The 20,810-nt window shown below is 35.4% G+C and overlaps 3 protein-coding genes across 8 annotated transcripts in view; 1 reads left to right on the forward strand and 2 right to left on the reverse strand.

The window, feature by feature from the left end:
- The window catches only part of LOC117205927 (formin-binding protein 1-like), a 31,753-nt gene extending 28,181 nt beyond the window's left edge, over positions 1–3,572 (forward strand). For 2 of the 4 annotated variants that reach the window (XM_033444782.1, XM_033444784.1), the window contains 4 exons: positions 310–617; positions 697–888; positions 1,103–1,239; positions 1,341–3,572. In XM_033444782.1, coding sequence (XP_033300673.1) covers positions 310–617; positions 697–888; positions 1,103–1,239; positions 1,341–1,498 — 795 coding nt within the window. In that variant the 3' untranslated portion in view covers positions 1,499–3,572. The remainder of the gene's footprint in view (positions 1–309; positions 618–696; positions 889–1,102; positions 1,240–1,340) is intronic. The other 2 variants (XM_033444783.1, XM_033444786.1) reach the window with 2 other exon arrangements.
- Positions 3,573–3,742: 170 nt separating this feature from the next.
- LOC117205929 (leucine-rich repeat-containing protein 20) lies at positions 3,743–10,851 on the reverse strand. Of its 2 annotated transcripts, none has more exons than XM_033444789.1 (4): positions 10,088–10,851; positions 5,262–5,405; positions 4,927–5,094; positions 3,743–4,837 (listed from the first exon to the last, which is right to left on the reverse strand). In XM_033444789.1, exons 1-4 carry the CDS (start codon positions 10,242–10,244, stop codon positions 4,674–4,676), a joined length of 633 nt encoding a protein of 210 aa, XP_033300680.1. In that variant the 5' UTR covers positions 10,245–10,851; the 3' UTR covers positions 3,743–4,673. The 2 variants fall into 2 exon arrangements, with proteins under 2 accessions (XP_033300680.1, XP_033300681.1); XM_033444790.1 differs by lacking the exon at positions 10,088–10,851 and adding an exon at positions 6,019–6,402.
- Positions 10,852–14,122: 3,271 nt separating this feature from the next.
- LOC117205924 (PDZ domain-containing protein 8) lies at positions 14,123–20,464 on the reverse strand. Of its 2 annotated transcripts, XM_033444779.1 has the most exons (9): positions 19,467–20,464; positions 19,198–19,390; positions 18,861–19,123; positions 17,701–18,778; positions 17,348–17,610; positions 17,062–17,265; positions 16,051–16,200; positions 15,281–15,463; positions 14,123–15,203 (listed from the first exon to the last, which is right to left on the reverse strand). In XM_033444779.1, exons 1-9 carry the CDS (start codon positions 19,857–19,859, stop codon positions 14,991–14,993), a joined length of 2,940 nt encoding a protein of 979 aa, XP_033300670.1. In that variant the 5' UTR covers positions 19,860–20,464; the 3' UTR covers positions 14,123–14,990. The 2 variants fall into 2 exon arrangements, with proteins under 2 accessions (XP_033300670.1, XP_033300671.1); XM_033444780.1 differs by lacking the exon at positions 16,051–16,200.
- Positions 20,465–20,810: the final 346 nt, after the last annotated feature.

The following is a 20,810-nucleotide window of genomic DNA, read 5'->3' on the forward strand; positions in this document are numbered from 1 at the left end:
TACGACAGTCCTTATTCACAGAGTCCCACGGTTTTGATGATTGACCACAGAATACTCGCCTTTATGTATATTTTTTTTTATTTCATTGATATTTTGTCCAGCTCTAAGTATGCTCGTGAAAGTGACGCATAATATAAAACGTTGTTGAATTTGTATATATTAACTCTTCATTAGTAACGTAGAATTAACTCTACTATCATATATATGATAATCGCGTGCTTTCTTCTCTCTTGTTTTCCATCGTAATTCATTAAATATTTTGCTAACATTCACCTTTGAAACTTGGATACTTAAATTGAAACATTCCAGAACAATGTGCCTGGATATGGCGACGGTGCAAAGGAGGACTGCAGCGATCTACCTCCGAATCAACGCAAGAAGAGATTACAGCAAAGGCTGGATGAAATACAAGCAAAAATTCAGCAAGAAACCGCAGCTAGGGACGGCTTGATGAAGATGAAAGGCGTATACGAACAAAATCCTGCGTTAGGTGATCCGATGAGCATAGAAGGACAATTGAATCAATCGAGCAACAAACTAGATAAACTCGGTGCAGAATTGGCAAAGTTCCAAGGTTATTTCGAAGAAGCAATGCGCGCCGGTGTCAGTTTATCCAGGTGACCTTGCAGAATTTCATAGACTCTTTTCACGATCTACTTAGTTCATAGTGTAAGTTGTATAATCTAAAATTTCTAGTCCGAGTCAAGCACCACGAAAACCGACTAGTAATGGTTCCGCAACAAGGCCGTTAAGTTCAAGAAGATCCAGTCATTCAGGAGGAGAGGAAAGTCTGTCAAGATCGGCGTCTGATTCAAGTGTAAGCAATGCGAACGCTAATCAACCAATACACAAGAAAAGTGCCCCGGGTACGCCGCAGCCGACGCACGGGTAAGTTTTAATTAACTAATTCTCATTTCGAATTCTATCAATTCTATATCGGGTCATATTACGAAATTAATTTAGGATCTACCGTGAAAGACTTCCTTTTTGTTAAGTCGAGTCGTTGTGATAATAATGAGTTTTTGAATCGGTATAAATACAGATTAGAATTTTTAACTAGACCAATTAGACACGCTTTTCGCTTTACGGTACTGATGCACAGTTCCACGAATAGCCCGGAATCTGGTCTTGGAGAATCGAGGACATCCCTTCCTGGTAGTGGCGGAGAAGAATATTACGTTGATGAAATTGATGCTCAACCGCCATTGGGAACGTGTAGGGCTCTTTATCCTTTCGATGGTACGTACACGATGCATCCAACAACTTTACCAAAGTATTCTTAATTTATTTCTGTTAATAATCCAAAAAATATGTATATGAATTGAAAATTATATTTTTAGCGACTAGCGAAGGTTCAATACCGATGTACGATGGAGAAGAATTATACATGATTGAATTAGATCAAGGGGATGGATGGACGCGTGTGCGTCGCATTTCACAACCAATCGAGGGCTTTGTACCTACATCTTACATAGAGTGTCATCTCTATAACACTTAGCCACTTCTTTTAGAACGTTAAACAATTGTGAAATGAGGAAGTTTCAAGGTTATTCATACTATGAGTTCAATATGGTACATTGAACGATTAAAAATAGCAATGAGAGTGTTGTTAAGGGTTTTGTGTTGGTTGAATGGCACAAGGTTTCAGCATATACTCTGGTCAAATCATGGGCCTAAATGTCGGTTATGTCGTATAAATAAAAATTATTATGTGCCAATGTTCTGATTTTTGGAAGAATCTTATGACTTTGGTTGTCGAAGGTTCAGTCAATTATGCCCAACACATTTCCCTCTAGCTTCCATCAGTTTATCGAACAAGAGAGAACAAAGAGAAATTAAATTTCACTTTTAAGATCTAGCTTCTTTTATACAAAAGTGATCGACAAGCTGAACTCACTTAGTACTAAATAGTATAGTTAAGATCGTACAATTACTTAGAATGATGTTATGCCCAACCGTTTTAAGGAGGTTTCATTGTACACGTTCAATATTTGCGAAGTACGATACATTTTTCGAAGAAAAATGATAAAAGCACCCTGATCACTTGGATGATTCTGGAAACGCGTCTCTGTAATTTAGATATACACAAGTAAATAATTTGCAACTTCATTAATGAAAGTAAATACCTGTCGTATAATACACATACATACACACACACACATATATATATATATAACATGTGCTCCGCCTACACATCACGGATAAAAATTACGGTCGTTGTAATTGCACGAGTTTTTATGTGCTTTTTTTTATTAACTCGGTTGTAAAGTAGGCAACTCACAGACGAATTCACACTATCTCTGCCGAAGTTCAAGAAACTGATAAATGCTATAGTGCTTTTAAATTTAATTCTTATTTAAATCTTATATATATTATAAAAATGGGGAAAATGCATTATTTGTTTTATGGCACACACATATATATATATGTCTGTTTCTTGCTTTAGCCGATGATAGAAATGTGATGTCGCTTCTTTACAATTATTTTTGAATTATTTTTTATCTTCTATTGTTCTTTAGTAAGTTTATTAATTGACGTTCGTCTTTTCTGTTCTTTTTTTTTCTTTTTAATGCAACAGGAAGGTGATTAGGTGGTGCTCTGTACAGCAAGTAGATTCCGAAGATTGGTCGGTTAAGTTTTGTTTATGATATTGCCTGGATGTGAATTTAGTTAGAATATATTTCTGTACATATTGCAAGGGATATGGGAGGAAGAACGAAATGAATGGTACGTGTGTGAGTGCCAGATTCGATGTGTATCCTGCGAAGCGATACATTTGTTTCCATTGCAGATATAAGTACGAAATGGTGGTGTTAACATTTTTGTTTGAAAAAATGCCTCTATTTCGATGCTGGAAGAAATTCTTAGCTTCGCAGTTACAAAGCCTAGATTCGTCCTAGATTCGATTGCGATGTATCGAAATCGTGTAGTCGTATATATGCTCGCGTATTAAAAATATGTATATGTATATGTATATATATAAATATAAATAAATAAATAAATATGTATATATATACATATAGATATATAAACTATAATCACTCATTAAAGTATAGCTTCGGTATATAAGGTACGCAAGTACACGAAATTAAACAAAGATCAATAGCTCTTTCTTGAGCCGCAATTACTGCTGCCTATTCATTCGCTGTAATTTCTTTACCCCCTGACATACGATTATATGTTTCACTGCATTTTCTGAGCAACCAAGAATAAGCATGCAGTACGTGTCTTCGCGCGATATTTTTTAAATTTATCATTAGTTGTCAGAATGCGAGCTGTAAGATTTTTGCGAAAGTCAACAGTATTTTCGCGTGCGGTTATCGGTTTCAATGAAAAGTCAGTCGCGATACTTTTCGCTTGAATATCGATCCTTGATAGGCTGTATCACTTGATGAAAGTGTAATGAGAAAATTATTAGATAACGATAGAAAAAAGAACGAGATCCGTATGTCTACCTTAATTCTTAACATTCAATTGCGCGTCCATTCTATGTATATTTTGTGATTTTATATTCATGAACAAGTATTGTAGATAATTAACTCCGTGACTCATTATACGTTTAATTATTATTAATTATTATTATTATTATTATTATTATTAATATTGAAAAAATATAGCTACTAAACCAATATAACGTGGTTTGAGACACTAGTGTGCAAATCCAACGTATCCATCTATTACTCCTTAACATCCTTTTCACCATTAGAAAGGAAGTGAGTTAGAAGGAAAAATAAAGGAGAACTGTGTTTCTTAAAGTATATTGTAACATTTCGCGGACAATTGACTAGATCAGAAATACAGAGCAATACATTCTGATACCTGTTGTGCATATACACAGAGCTACATTACAATTAATACATAATACAGTTTAATGTACATATCGTTTATATAAATTAAATACAATTGTTCCTGTAAATTCTTACCAGTCCATAAGACACGTATCTAAACAAAAGAAAATAATGAATTTTTGTATATTCTAATCGGTACATTGGATTTATACTTCTCATTCTCTTCTTTTTCTTTTCAATGTTTTATAAAATCAAAAGTATTGATCGATTTATGGCGAAAATGTCAGTAATAGATCGCCTATATATTGGCAGTCGTTCGATTTATTACATAATATGTCGCAGTGTGTCAAGTCCACGCATAAAAAATAATAAAACATATCTTAAATGTACAGGATACTTATTTGGAGTTAGTAAAAATATGGTAGTAAATTGAATCGGCAGCTCGCGATGTTACACATACATGGATCACAGCATTCCGCGGGCCAAATGAGCGAGCAGCATAATAATATCTAAAAAAATCCACACGGTACAAAACGAGAGTAAAAGAAGTGACAATCAATCGCTATCCACGAGATCAATGAAGAAAGTTCCAGGTACGCGGCAAGTCTATCCTTAAGTACAGATTATAAGAAACATCAACTGGAGAGAGTTCCATTTCCTGATGATTCTTGCCGCATATCATCACACCTGTTATCGATCAGTCATGTGCTTTTTTTGTCACTGTACAAAATACTTGCTTTTGTTCGGAATTCGCGTAACAATCTGCGAACTTTTGAACAATCTCAGTCAATAGTAATGGAAGCAAACTACGTCCATGTAGAACGATTATTCGACGATCAGCTGCTTTGGCAGATATTATTGTTTTCTTTGAACTATGGATTCACTTCAAATAGTGAGGTCCTCCCATTCTTCGACTTGTCGAGGGGTCAGTTCAATTTTAATTCGAGTTAAAGTACTTAGAAGATCGTGCATCCTGGCCGTTAATGGATTGGCTTGAAGATCAATAAATTCCAACGCGGGAGCGTGCCTGAGTCTTTCAACGTCTATGTCTAAAAAAATAAAATTATCAAAATTACCAATAATATCGATAACTGAATCATTTGAATATCCTTTATGTAACAAAGTAAGTAATGCTTACCAATGATTGAATTGTTGTTAGCAAGAAGCCGCTTGAGTTGCGGTATCCGACATGTAACGGGTGGCAAAGCAATGAATGTATTATGCGATATATCCAACCTTTCTAAAGCTTGCAATTCAGCAAGTTCTTCTGGTAGCTTACTCATTTGATTATGACTCAGGTTCAGTTCTAGAAACGATTACGTGTTTGAATTTGTATTACAGTGATACCTTTCAGCTTAAATAGAAAAAAAGAGATAAAATTTTCTTTAATTATCAAAAACAAGATAATAACAGAGACGAAAAAGAAATTAACAGTACGAATATTTAATTAAAAACAAGTATTAATCAACTTACCAGTAATCAGAGAGAACTTGACTGCAAATTTTGGTGGAATTTTTGTTATCACATTCCCTGACAGATTACATCTTTTTAACTCTGTGTGTCTCATTAAATGATAAACTGCATCAGGTACCTGCATTAGTTGGCATTCTGACAGATCTGAAAAATATAAAATGGTAACATTAAAAAGTGTTACGTAATTACTTTGTTTCATACATGAAAAAAAATATTTTCCGAAATCTATATCTGATCAAATTAAACACATCAACAGTTATATAAACAAGACATTATTAACGTTATATTAAACATATATATTCTATGTATTACACATATATATTGGAACTACATGTCATAAAAAATAGTGATGTGTTCAATTTTCACAACTGGAGCACGAAGATATTGCGCCCGGCCGTATTGTGTTCTTGACAGATCAGCTGTCGAACTGGGTCAGTGTATCAATATTCCACGACGATAACAATAGCAGTTTGCACACTTTTCAATTATTGTTTCTTACTTTCGAAGCTACAGATCGAATCTAATCTGATTAAGCACATAGAAATTATATTGAAAACGTGAAAAGCTTGGATAAACACGTACAATTTTTTATAAAACCCGCGATGCACCTGTAGCAGCGAAAACTAGGTCATGAACTAAATTAAAGTATCTACAATGACAATTAATTTAAACAGACTAGTCTTAAATGTTTGCGAGAATCGTGATTTTGACAGTCTATGAAAACGATTTTTTAAATATTTTACAAAGTACAATTTACCAAGATTGTTAGTTTCTTGTGCATCCTCGCAGCGCAACACTACTCTCGTGACGGCGTTCGCCATCTTGCTGAGGCAAACTGACTCAAGTTAGACGTCTCGCCACCTTTATATGAAACATTTATTTTCGACGAATTTCAGAAATAAATAGCACGCGTTTGATGACCTTGGCATTCACTTTACTTTCCGGAAATTCGTGCTGTGATATTGTGACGTGGAAATCAATGACGATAATGTAAAATGTCTGATACATTCTGATATTCGTAGTATCATATTTTCTTAATGACTGAAATTTAAATTTGTTGTTATCTAATTTGAATTTTAATAAGACAAAAACAAATTTTAGAAGCGTTTTAGCGATGTGAAAATAGATGCGGGACACTCGCTTGTTCGATATTGCGCTAGAAAATCTTGTCGCCATTTTTCGGGCGCTTGCGCGTTTAGTTCTGATTTTGTTATGCCTTCTTCTGTTTCGCGTCAAGTAATATTTTTATGATTTATATTATTGCAAATGCTTATGTACGACTTAAGCCGATTAATTTTATTACCGAAGCAATATATTTATAGTTCACGATACTTAACATCGTACGAGATAAAATATTATACATTACTTCATGAATTGATTTATAGGTACAGTATCGAACATTTGAAAACTTCGCTACAACGAAACTATATTTCGTTCGTACTTATTTTTTAACATCATTATCTGTTTTAAACTTTCAAACACAATTTCGTCTTTTATTATATTTCAAACGAAAAGATTTTCAACGCTGTTAACTGAGTCAACTACCTGACTATGTTTTACTGTTTGTATTGACAGTGGCGATGACTTTTTGCTATAAAGTAGTAAATGGCTTTGGTGGCAAGCTACCATTTAAGGTTACGTTTCCATACATGGTGGCGCCTCGCGTACCTGTATTCATATAGCGTACAAGGTGTATACACTCGTATTTTATCTCATGGCTATGAAAATATACAGTATCGTCCATGTTTTACATATGAAAAAATAATGCTGTTCACATAAAAATTAATAATTCTTCGATTTCTTATGAAATAAGTCTATTTCAATCATACGCATTTATTAAATATTCATAATACGCTCACTAATGTAAATATTTTTTACGGAACAGGGTTCAGGTCGAGTGATAAAACTGCAAGCTGACTCACTTATTCAAGCACAAGTTTTATACTTTGGACAAATAACGCTACGAGTTAACTAAGTTTGCATGCATCGGTAAGCCCGATTTTTTATTGTCGGATCCATATGACAAAAAATTTGAAAGATGAAATTCTAGTTTTATTGAAAGAAGACAATGAGCAGAAATTGCACATTCAAATAATGAATGTATTAAAAAATAATGGGACAACAATGAAAATAACATGATGACGTAACAGCTTAGTAGTTCATTAACACTTTGTCGTGGATACATGTAAAAAGATCAGGAAGAAGAAACGACTCTCGTGCGACATGCAAAGCGCGAGCATTTACTTTGCCAGGGCCTCGTAGCGGTTCACTATTCCGAGATTGACCTTTCGTATGCACAAATGCCTCCAAAACGTACAATAGATCTTCCTGTTGGCCGACTGTTGACTCACAAGTTGAGTCATCCATATATCGTACAATAATATCAATAGCCAATATTAAAGTGTTTACAAACTTAAAATTGTTTATTAATATAGTTAAAATACAATACAAAGTATTGTAAAAAAATGAAAAAATTGCAAAGGAAACATAACGGCTCGGACGTCATAAAAATGTTTGTATTAGTACTGCAGTTATACGGTACACGATGTAATCGTATTATTTTAAGCTTCGTTCATAAAGACAAAATTTGCAACGTGTTCGGATCGATGGTTGGATAGCTTAAGGAACAAAGACCGGATACAAGAGTTGTGTAACGCAATGTTTATCCAACCAATTATCTATGCTAGAAGCCGGAGCGAGCATTTCACTTTTATTCGAATTGATGCACGAGCCGCTACCGCAGCAAAGAACACGACCACCTGTTACGTATGCTTGCCTAATGCATCATACTAACATTAGATATCCCTATCACCTAACGAGCTAACGTTATAACATCTCTTTTGCATTTTCGAGTAGTAATACTATGTCGGTAAAGATGAAAGACATTTATATAGAGTAGAATAGAAAGATACTTTTAATTATCTTATGCCGAACTTAAAGAAATAGAATTAGAATGAACTCTTAAATGACAAAGAAATTCTTGATAACACAATTCAGTGCTGACTATAATAAATTACATCGCTTCTGGTTGTTGCTCCGATGTTTCTTGTCAAAACAATTTTTCTCAAGTATCGCTACAAGTGTTGTTACAGAAATGCGCATTCGGACGTAGAGTGACTCCTTGAACGTGGCTGCCAAGTACCTCTCGCTCTCATTTTCTCCGCTTCAAGACTTTCGCCAGTTACCGATTAGAAATCTCGTATTTACTTTTGACGGCTTGACAGTAATGTTCTTAATCACGATAGAGCTAAGAGAAAAAGAACGTAATTAAGGCATTATAAGAGTGCGCCTAAAATAATTAACAAACAAAGAAACAACGAAGAGATAAGGTAACACCCGATACAGACCGATTCGAGACAAACTTGGATGAGGCGACATTGAGGAAGGTCTCAAATCTATCCGGATAAGCAGATAAGGCGAGGACTGAGACTCGTTCTTACTTCCAGGTTGAATCAGGAAGCGAGTCACATGATCTATACGGTGGTTTGAAAAGTAAGTATCGACGCGGAAGACATTAGCGTACTGGTGAACCTAGTTTGTCACGGTAGTTTGAAAATCGAGCTCGTTACGGTTACGGGTCAGTCGAAACAACGAATCAAGGCCGGCTAGAAACGCGTATCGAGTTGCCAACTATATTAGTCCTCTAAACTCTAACCAAGCGAGTTCTAAGGTCGCTCGATACGACACGACGTCTATTAATTTATTATTCGATCGTTCGTAATTTATTGATAATGCCTCCTGCGGCGGCAAAACGATCAAAATTATATTGCGATGGAACAATTTCTTTTCGATTCCATATTTATCATGTAAACAATTTAGTTCATGTTATAAGCGAACATCAAGTTGCTTTCACGATTTTGCACACGTTAAGAAGATTATTTGCGATGTTTGAGTGCAATAGGGAGTCGAGCAAATTACATTACCGGCAAATGTACTGTTGCGAGTCGATTATACCAGTAGGAGATCGGGCCATGCGTTACAAACAGCTAGCGAACTTAAACAACCTGCATAAGATTTACGATTTATCCGATCTGCGATATACAGTTCGTGCTTAACTGCAAGTACATGTACAAGCAAAAATTTTCAGTGAAATCGATTAAGAAATAATCCACTAGACCGGATTTGAACAAACGTGAGCGTGGAGGTGATAAGGAATTAGTCTGAGTATACTTTTCTGGAAAAACATATACAATTTTAGCATTATCCGATATCTTATCTGAGCTTTTATTATCATATACATGAGGAAAAGTGCGCAGTCCATTATGCGAATTGTTCTCTGTTTCGTGAAACGATCATAGCGTTTTTATTCATCGATCGTACAGTAAGTATAAATCGAGAAGAACATCTTGATCTAATTTTTAGAGAATCATGGAAACGCGAATATTACTCGACGAATGTTCCAGCGCGTTTTCTTTCCCCAAATGAAATTCTCAGCCGAGCGAAAGTGTAATACCTCAAAGGCGGAAAGATATCGTAGCGTAGAAAGTATCAAACGCGAAGTAAACAATTACGTTTCGCTAACCAATTCTACGTTAGCGAAGTAGTTTCTCGAGTCAACGCTAGTAAAGAAAAATACTACTTTCTGTCTGCTCTTTTATTAATAGTTTTTCATTTTAAAAAAAAAAAAAAAACTATGCGTTTTTCTCTTAAAAGAGTTATTTTTATTTTTCTATCAGAAAAGGTTCAAAGATCAAGTTTTTCTGCAGATTTATTGTTTTACATTCGAAAATCCAACGAGCAAGTCGAAACTTTGTCGATGTTAGGAGGCGAAACAGATTAGAACGTCATCAAAGATAGGAAATCATACGATGATAGATTTGACCCACCTAGATTACAATTGTCCTGCGCCTCTTCGCACCGGGAAACTACCCTAATTATCGCCCGACCCGCCAACTGGACGCAAACAGCCATAGCCACGTTCCTCTCTCCTTGCTCCTGAGAAATCTGTTGCACATCGTCACCATTGTACGCGGGTGGTCTCATCTCTTCTACGTTTGATTATGTACGACGGACGTGGAGAAATCTTTGTAGAGTTTTAAACGAAAGCAAGGAACTCGTCTAGAAATTCTATTTATTCGGAATCGAACGATCACTGAATCTCTTCAAAGTTGTCTAATCACTGTCGAACTCGTTGCACAGTGATCAAGTACACGCTTTTATGGTTTCTTCCTCGAAGTATCGATAGCACCCTTGATTCTCTCCACTTCTTCCTCGCGCATTAAAAAACAATCATGTTTCGGGACGCAACCTTTTGATCGTACACAAAGAACGCTTGAAACGCACTTTTCCGACGAGATACTTGTTGCCTGAAACTATCGCGTCTAATGCGAACTTCTAGCGTTGTCGTCGCAAATGCTGTCGGTATGTTTATCGAGAAAACAACGGAGAAACGTTGGCTTCTGAGAACATCGATGAACCGATCGCGTCTGAGACGAGATCGTCGTGTCCTCGATCTTTCACGAAGCTGCGAGATTCCTGCGATTTTCTGTTTTTCCCCGCACTTGAAGAACTCTCAGAAGGTAAGGGGAGAGATATCGAAACGAGAGTGTTTCAGGTGACGCTGGCTGGCACTGAAGTGCAGAACTCCACGCGGTGCTATTTAAGCCTTCGTAGCAGAGTCTCCCACCAAAGATGCATCTCGAATCAGCTGACTACTTTGTTTCAACTCCCTCTCTTTGTTTGAAAACAACTGTAGGTGCCACAACGCATATGCACAGCCAGGTGCACTCGGCCTGCAACCTGTCGAAATTGGAGTTAGGATTTTCACGAACGTGCAATCAAGGTGCCAGCTATCGGAACACGTCTCGTTTCAGAGTTCGCATTGTCATTGTCCTTTCAACGAAGAAAGAACAGGATGAATTTTCGTGGACCGTTTGTGTGTAGCTTTTCCGCGTTACGCTTCTTAAGAGTCGAACTACGTTAAACACGGCATTGAAGTTTCTTCGTACAGAAATAGGCGCGTAAATACGACTACTCGAAGGCCTTTGTGACATAGACGAAGGAAGTCTGAACGTAAGATTGACGGAAACAGGAAGGGATCGTCGCAGGGAGAAGCGTAATACTCGATGCAAAAGTTCTCGCGGAACGGGATGACTCATCTAATTGCACGTTCTATCGAGATTGAGGTTCTTTTGATCGTGCCTGCACTCGGAAGAAACCTAGATATCGTGCGTGTAAGTTTGGAAAGCGTCTGCACGTTTACGTGACTCTGCGAATGACGCCGGCCAACTTCCTACCAACATTTCGTTACGAGCTTCCAAATTCTGTTCCTCTTTCGACTTGCCGCTTTAATTAATTCCACGTTTCTTTCATCTATAATTCATGACATGTTATAAAGAACCGTCTGAAGATCGTAAGATCCGTGGCGAGCCAATTTTTCGTTTCATATTTATCCATACGTCCAGAATTCTTACGCAATACTGTAAAAGCGAACGAAATTTCTCAGATGCGTACGAAGCGTAAAGGGGAAACGTTCGATGATAGATTAGCTGAAAGAAATTATACAGCGGATTAAGAAATTATTATACAACCGCGTGTACAGACGATTCCTCGATTGTCGTTGTTCAAATATTTTTTTATTCTTTTTATTTTCATATATATATATATATATGAAATACATTCAATATACATTCATATATATATATATATATGTATATCGAATCGCGTCGTTACATAAATGTGCAATTAGCGGCGTAGCTCACGCGGTAAGGACGAGGAAGCGAACAAGGTTCAAAATGAAAAATGTTCAACGCACACGAATTTCATACGCTTCCGCTCCTTTTTTCGTGACGAAAGCGTTGTTCCGCTCTTTCCGTTCACCTTTCCATTCCTGTTCGCAAAATCTTCATTCGAAACATCGTCTAAATCCAAGGTCGAAAATACGACGAACCATCCGTTCGGCACGATGCCTACTGCGCCATTGCGAACGTTCATTATTGCCCGTCCGTTCATCGGTGGCGAACTTTTCCAGTAACCATTCTGTTTCATTTTTCTTCGTATGTATCTCTTCGCAAACAACGCGATATAAAAATGGCACGTACCCGTTTCGCACGACAATGGAAACGAACACGCGTTACCATTCGGAAAATTTCTCGACGTATTTCTTTGGAACAGACTATAAAAAGAAAATCGATCGACAGACTTGCTAAATATATGTTCGTTATCTTGGACAAGAGTTGACGATCTATGGGAAAGGATATCGAACATTTCATCGAGAAATATTCGAAAATATAAAATACAATTAATCTTCCGTTAAGTGACGGTTTACAAAAAAGATTGCATACGGACACGTGCGTCGTCGTTTCATCGTGATAATAAACAGCTAGAAGGAGCATCTGGAATAAGTGATACTGCCAGGGCATCTTTTCAGACAAAAGAAAACATCGAATGCGCGTGTTTTGGCTGAGGTCGCGAGATCGAAAAGCGTATTCGTTTCACCGCGTTAAACAACGTATTTCTACGCCTTTCTCCCGAAAGAATCTCTCGTTCGTTCGATCACGCGGTATTCTGGAAAAGAAAATCTTTATGACTCATCCGTTACCAATCGTATCGAATATTCTCACCAAACTATGGAAAGAAGAAAAAATAGTAGATTCCGAATCTATCCCTGATTTAATGGTGAACTAGCGCGGAGAGGTACTTAAGAAAAATCAATCGCGTCTTTAGTTTTCCATGCAGATCTTTTCTCTCCATTCATTGCAGAGTCCAGTGCCCAACAGGGATAAAATGTTTATACGATTCTTCGGTATGTTTGGCACGTGGCCAGAGGATACTGCGCGTGCATTTCATGGACGAGAATAGATTCGCGGGCCAAAATCCCCCATGACTTTTCAGTCGTCGTATTCGTATTGACTCTCGCATGAACGTGCGCGAGATATAAGCTACGCTGTATCGTGCTGAGATCGATGCACGCGGTCCATGCACGTGTATACCCTCTTTTTCTCTTTTCCCCCCAAATGATTTCTTCCTCTTCTCTCTCTTTCTATATATATGTAAATGGTACATTTTCATATATCGACAAGGAAGATGTTCGCGGTTTTTCAGTCTCCAACGGACCCATTTCATGTTTAAAGAAGGATCCTTGATCGACCTTTTAATTCGTAATAATGAACGTAAAACATTTGCTCGATACGCGTACATACATACATTCTCTTTGTGAATTCGATGACTTTACGTTTTTAAAACGACGCGTAATTTTACATCCGGTCAAGACCGCCGAGTTCTGATTTTACGCCAACTGTGATCTGCCAACACGTGTCGGAAAGAAACATCATGTTCCACGAATAATTCGCGCAGTAAATTTTTCTGAATCTTGGGAAGTCGTACGCCCGTGTGCAAATGAAAAGTATCGCACGGGGAATACAATAGGGTTGACCGCGGGCGTTTGTTGATTCACGATCAAGTGAAAAACAAAATGACATCCGAATTGTTGAAAATTTTATGCTACAAGCTATCTTCTTCCTTACTTTTACGATGCAATCTGGCCTCCCGCGATTATAATCTGCGGAAAACCTTCGCAAAACGTCTCTGTTTGACCGCGAACATTGGCCCTATAAAATCTTTGGCTCTGACGTTGACTCTTTGTGCGCTCGCAAGTTACTGCGTCTCCGTTTTTCGAGTATTTTCATATTTACCAAGAATTCGCATCTTCCACGTAGTTTAAACGGAAAGATCATCGTCACCGATAGATATAAACGGACGTCTACCCGATTTCGCATTTATTCGCATATATTTCTCGTTGGACGAACGAAACATTTTCGATACTTAAATCATCGCTTGGAACAGCGTGTTTCAAGAGAATAATCGCTCAAGAAACGGTTTTCGTTAATCTTGATATTAGTCTTAAATAATACGAGTACAAATTATCACTGAACACTCGTTCAATAATCTATATTGATTTTCTTATATTTATTTTACATACTAACAATAGATCGTAATATCTTGTTAAAGCCATGAAATATATGTATATATCAATACCTCGATGTTATCTATTCGTGTTATCTATGGATGGAATTCTACCGTATCGTGTATTTCATTCATACTCGTATGTAGATAATACTAACGTTGATATTTTTTAAATCAGTCGCAATTAATGTATTTCGTTGCAGCCGGCTTACAGATAAGTAAAATACGATTCAGTAAGAAACAAAATCTATTCTGAATTATTTAAATCTCATAATCGAAGGTCAATCGTTATATCGATATGAAAGAGAATAATATCTGTTCCGCAAAACTATCGAATACTGTAATTAAATATCTAATTACTCACTACCTTACACTTAAACTCAAGACACTATTTTCCCGTTTTTGTTATCCTAATCATTCTATAACACAACTATTTACCTACACCGCCGAAAATACTCTATGCGTAAACACAGCTGGTATACGTTGTACTCTGTTCTCTACGAGTATACATAGAATCTGTAAATACAAGTCTTAATATTTGGTGTTCTCTGGTAAACTATGAAGGTATCACGGTAAAATTTACGAGTATTATCTAGAGGCCTATTAACATGAATGTCGCTGAACGATTTATAGAGAAATTTCAAAGCAACCATATAATACGTACAATTGTAAGTACGTATATATATGATACAGATACCTGAACGGATATTTATAATCGACCAAAGTTATCGACGATTTCTGTATTAAACAGACAGTGAAGTGAAATAGAATGTACGCGGGATTGGAATGTATATCGATAGTTTTGTTGGCATTTTCTCATTGAAGTTAAGCTTGTTGGGACTCTCTGTTTCTTTGAGATCGGTCTAATGCTTCTTGCGCGTGTTGCAATCCAGCGCAATAATGCAATAGTAAGACACTAAGTGCTTGCACTCGTAAATCGCTTTGTGCAATTAATTTAATACTGTCCATTTCTCCGCTTTGTGATAATTCCAATCTTGAGGCAGTTTCCGCGTCGAGCGCAGTTTTCAGCTTCCCCATCTACGTTAAATGTTAACATTAAATATACGATTAATTGATATATGCTTTGTTAATTTAAAGTTCAATGTTATTTTTACCATGACATTGATTTTTTCAACGCGTTCTAGTGGCTCCAAATGTTTGTACAGAAACTTGCCGGTATCTTTAGCTCTAGACATAAGACCATCGTCCAAATCGCCAGCTACTAGAGGAGCTGCCACGCTAGGTTCAGCACCCTCCAAGAGATCGGGACTTATGCCCAAGCCACCAACCAATGAATTCTAAACGTTTCAATAATTCGATCAGATTCGTCGGCAATTTTAGAATCATTTTTAGATCTTGACCCTAAAGAATAGATGCACCTACCTCGATTGTATATGATAGTAAAGGTGTAAAGAAAGCATCGTTTATCACTCTATGAGAGATTGTATTAGTTATATAGTATCAATACAACAATATCTTATATAATAAGCATGGCGATCTCGATGTGCATCTGCGTGTCTGTTCTCTCCAAATAACAGTTAGTGCCATGAGCAATAAAGAATAGTGTGACTATTTGCGATAGGAAGGAAAAAATAGAAAGCTGGTACAAAGTTCCAAAGACATCGCACGTACAATGAACGACAAGCGAATCAAATATAATTGAAGCTTCAAAATGACAGTCAATATCTTATTGTTAGTCATAAGCGTGTTTTCTGCCCCTTACAATTGCTGGTACAAAAAATAGAACAAAGAACAGAAATAGAGCAGAGAAGGCCCAAAATTATATTTGATATAATTAAAATTGCTATTGATATTTAATGCAAGGAATATCAATCTGAGATCCTTCTCTGTTCCAACTGAACAAATTTGTGTTATTAAATTCTACCTTGCGGGATGCACAGGGACTTGGGGGAAGACTTCTAGATGCCAGACCAGTACCGGAAGCCGGTGGGGCCAAGCAACTGGTACTTCCAGCCTTCTTCAGGCCCAATAGAGTATTAGCTATACTAGCCTTCATGGCCATCATAGTTGCACCCTGATTAATCGATCAACGGATTTCAAATTTTTAATACCAAATTTAATTTCTATTATAATTTCATTTAATATCAATATTAATAATTTTACTTATTCAATCGACAACACCGATAAACTATTAAAAAACAAAGAGAACAAGGAGAAACGATACATCACGCAATCGCGCCCTCTACCTCATTCTTGATTATTTTGTGTGTAAGGTTTACTAGACAATAATAAAACAAATGATCTATTCACTTACAAAATTCACAAATACTCAACATTAGAAGCAAGGTCAAGGTGCAAACCTACAAAAAACCTTCACCTCCCTATTATGCAGATGACCAATTTTATTACCAACAATAAGGTGAATCACACTTAACAGTTGTTTCCCTATGTACAAAATACCAAGAATACTCTAAATATTTCAAATACACATTAATTGCCCAGAAACTGCAATTCCTTGATTACAGCATTACATACTGTACAGTCAAATATAACTAGTAAAGCGTAGATATGCATAGTGATCGTAATTTTATATTTCTTTTGTAAAATTCCACTGTAACGACAATTGCATAATAAAATTTTATCTTTCAAAATTAATGTACAATTTTTTTTAATAAAAATATAAATTATATATTCATATATATTACATATTCGATAAATTTCAATTCAGAGATCTAACTTTAAGTTGTAAATAGTCTTAAAATCACTAAGTGTCATATTAAATCACAATGAAAAAACGAATAAGAATTTATATTTATTTTATGGAATTGTCAACTACAGCATTTATTGCTGTTTTAAAATGTTGTGTAAATTTAAAAATCAACAAGTTGACAATGCCATTTCTGTGTAATAAATACTTTTATTACGTCTTGAGTACCTGTACATTATCTTCACAACTGGTTAGAGAAATCTCTGGACCTGATTCCCCAATAACAGTAGTAGATTCTATTTCGTCTGCTTCCAATGCCATTGTTGTTATACTTTCGGCTCCGCATGTTCCTGATGCTTGACAACGAACTTCACATTTCTTATGACACACCATACCACAATCTCTGCACTGCACTGCGTCCTTCAGCCAAATCTATATAACGAAGATATATGTAATTGTATTATTTACTTTAAAACGTACACATAAAGAAGCAAATAAGTGTGAGAACATAGACCTTCTTTGTACAAAAATCGCAGTGTGTTGCTCTATGAAAATGAGTTCTAATAAAATCGTGCAGCTTTTTCTCAGAAATTTCTTCGCTCAAAGGTGGTTGTGTTTTGACAGCTTCTGTACTTTCCTTTTTCCCTGAATCACCAGTTATATGACGATTCGGGTAACTAGACTCCCATAAATAAGATAATAAAATATCGCCATAACAAAGTGTTGGGTCGAATCCTGAATATCCTTGTAGTTTTGGATGTACCGTCGCCAAAGAAGCTTTCAGAACAGTATATAAAATTAGTAAAAAATAGATACAAATAAATATGATATTAACAATTATACATATTTAATAAGAATACTACACACCACTATCTGGTGGTAATAAAGCATAGCATTTAAGATAATGACCAGTGGAGGATGTATAACATTGTGCCAGAATTAATTTCATAGGGACGTTAATATATCCTAATAACTTTGCTTGAATTTCTCCTCCTCTTACACGACCCCATACTCCTATATTTAAGTACTGGAGTTCTGAATCAATTTGAAAAGACCTAGTTTCTTCGAAAGTGATTAAAGATGCATATTCTTTTTCTTTAGTAGTATAGTATAAGTCTGATATATTTGTTACATAGTTATCGTCATTAAAGTAAAATTGAGAGCTACTCGATATTATCGATTGATTCGAAGTAGTTGAAATCTTTCTGGAGGGGGTAGCGTCTGGTGTCTGAGTAGTATCATCGGTATGTGCGCTGCTTTTTCTCCTTCTAAATAGTCTACTACTCATTTCCAATTTGTCAGAAATTTCATTTTCACAATCCTTTAAATCCGAAAATTTTATTTGGCTTTCAAATTTGATCTTGCTGTCTTCGGCACTGGGCGTATCTCCCTTATTAAATATAAAATCAGTTTTTAATGTTTTCTTATCAACTCCTCTTTCTGCTGATATCCTTTCACTATCCAATTTCATGCTAGCTTGTTTGTCCGAATCTGCTTTAGAATATTTTCTTTCAACCCTTATGATAAAACGCCTCTGCACCGCACTTTTTACAAATTTAGCTACTTGATTCATGTTAGACACCTTTTTGCCATCTACTGCTATTAAAATATCCCCTTTTCTCATCTCAGCGATTGCAGCAGGACTTCCAACTATTATAGTCTCGACTAACACACATACATGACCTACTTCTGGCACAAATTCTTGCTTAAACACTACGCCAAGTTGCTGAGAACCAACTTTACTAATAATTAAGTCCAACACCATATAAGGAACTCCAGTATATTGAGTCAGATATACCCAAGGTGTTGAATCTATGCTTATTGTACAATATACTTCAACTTGTGATCTATCGTCTGCATTAAGTATATTAGGTCCAAGATTTAATCTAGTCACTTCCACCAGTGATACCTCCAAATAACCTGGTGTCAATTGTATATTGGCAACCTAAATAAGAGTTTTAAATATTTGTTAAATATATTCTTTTTCAATACTTCTATGACTTTTTAAATAAAAATATATATTTTACTTCGGATAAATCTACTGCTTCGTCGTTTAATCTACGGAAAAATGGTTTGTAACGCATTTTATAGCGAGGTAATGTATGCTTCCTACGCACAGCTCTACGAATTTGTCCTGTGATCAAAGAAATGATCTGTGGCTGTAATTGACGACCTTGAAATTGGGATTGTACTTCCAATTCAAGTATAGGATCTGAATAAAAACTTAAGGACCAGTGAGTATATGGAACACGTGTAAACTGCAACCTAGCTCTGCCACTGATACGTTTCACTAAAAAAGATGTTGCTAACTATATTCTACTAGAATTTATTCAAAAATAATATTTAGAGAAAATAATTTCTTACCTTGTAAAGCCATATATGCAGTCTTTCCCAGTAGCATTTTAACATCTATCGATAATTGAAAATTTCCAGAATAATGTAAATCTAAAGATAAATCCAATGTCTCCAATAAACCTGTATCAGCATCTATTTTTGAATCTGCAACTTCTAAACCTTTTATTGTGGGAAATTGTGAACCCAGATTCAAGTCTCTTAACTGAAAATATATATAAATTATTATTGATGTAACTTTAGTGCAAATATTAAATAATACTTCTAAGTATATACTTTACCTGTACACTGTCTAGCAATTTGCCAGTGGTAGATTGAGTTAATAATTCTTTGAACTCATTATTTAACTTTCTATACAACCAAAGGCGTACTCTCTCAGCATTTCTAAGTTCATTAAACAAAAATTGCAATGTTAAATTTATTGCCAAGTTTTCATTGCCTTGGCACATACCCTGGCGTGATATGCTTATGGAACTTGTTTTTTCATCTTGAATTTTGTCAAGTAACTCCTTAGGTAACTGAGCCTTGCCATGGTGTTTTAATTTTCTTGGTGTACTTTCCAAAGGTGCTTGCTCCAAGTATTTTTTGAATAAATAAAATTCCAGCACAAGTGTACATATTATACCACACACAAATGTAATCACAGATATGCAAATATATTCAAAAATGTCCATATTAATATATCATCTATTGGAAACTCAATGATTTCCTTGAGTAATACCAATGTCTTCACTACTAAGAGCGAAAAATATTCACACAAATTGTAGAAACAATTACTCTCTTATGAGACAAGTATGAAACAACAATCATGTAAAAATATTATATCTTAAATTTTTTTAAGTAATATTTCTAAGATAAGTACATTGTCTACGTTCATACTAAATATTAGGAACTCCTATAATATCTACGATCTTTAATCGATCATAAACAAAATATCGTTTTTGTAAAGCTGTATTACATTGTTATGAATCACCCTCGTTTCACGGATCGGCAAATATTCAGAACACTTTCACCTACCATTATAAATCAAGATTATGACATTTTCAGAAAAATATGAATAACCTTTCTAACGATTTAAAAAATATTCATGTTCACAAAAAAATATCCGTACAATACATATTAGAAAATCTAATAACACCAATGAGCATGGACAAAATGTATCATGACAGTTTCCTATTGATCTCGGCAGCCATGTTAATGCCAAATAAACTTGTCAATTTGACAGATTCGTCGATTGTTTATCTGAAGCATGATAAATAGAAATATTGTTTATATTCTTTGAATCCCATATTAAAATAAATGAATCGATTATAAATATCATTATTACAATATTTTTAGGTTTATTTGATATACGTAATAATGAAAATTATAAAGATACTTCTATTACTATCGTTATTATGTTTATCAAGAAACAAAAATTTATGATAATAACTAATATTTCCGCAACAAAGTGGAAAATAAAAGAGCATAAAAAATATGATAAAGTACTTTATAAATCAATATTTAGTAAAATAAGTTATATATGTTAAGAAGTTGTTGAATTTTCCTTTATAAATAGATCTGTTATTTAATAAGTAAATTTTTATATTTTTTTTATTAATAAAAAGTATAGTAAGTCATTTAAT

This window comes from Bombus bifarius, unplaced genomic scaffold, assembly GCF_011952205.1.
Source record: "Bombus bifarius isolate JDL3187 unplaced genomic scaffold, Bbif_JDL3187 scf7180000007996, whole genome shotgun sequence".
In the NCBI taxonomy this organism is placed as follows: Eukaryota; Metazoa; Arthropoda; class Insecta; order Hymenoptera; family Apidae; genus Bombus; species Bombus bifarius.

What these genes read in the sequence shown, in the direction of transcription:
- LOC117205929 (XM_033444789.1), bottom strand. Translation starts at nt 10,244, where the DNA reads ATGAGACCACCCGCGTACAATGGTGACGATGTGCAACAGATTTCTCAG. An exon ending in CAAGTTCTCTCTGATTACTG is followed by an intron (nt 5,095 to 5,261) that starts GTAAGTTGATTA and finishes AATCGTTTCTAG; the next exon opens with AACTGAACCTGAGTCATAAT. An exon ending in TAACAACAATTCAATCATTG is followed by an intron (nt 4,838 to 4,926) that starts GTAAGCATTACT and finishes TTATTTTTTTAG; the next exon opens with ACATAGACGTTGAAAGACTC.
- LOC117205924 (XM_033444779.1), bottom strand. Translation starts at nt 19,859, where the DNA reads ATGGACATTTTTGAATATATTTGCATATCTGTGATTACATTTGTGTGT. An exon ending in TGCATATATGGCTTTACAAG is followed by an intron (nt 19,124 to 19,197) that starts GTAAGAAATTAT and finishes CATCTTTTTTAG; the next exon opens with TGAAACGTATCAGTGGCAGA. An exon ending in GTTGTGAAGATAATGTACAG is followed by an intron (nt 16,201 to 17,061) that starts GTACTCAAGACG and finishes TCGATTAATCAG; the next exon opens with GGTGCAACTATGATGGCCAT.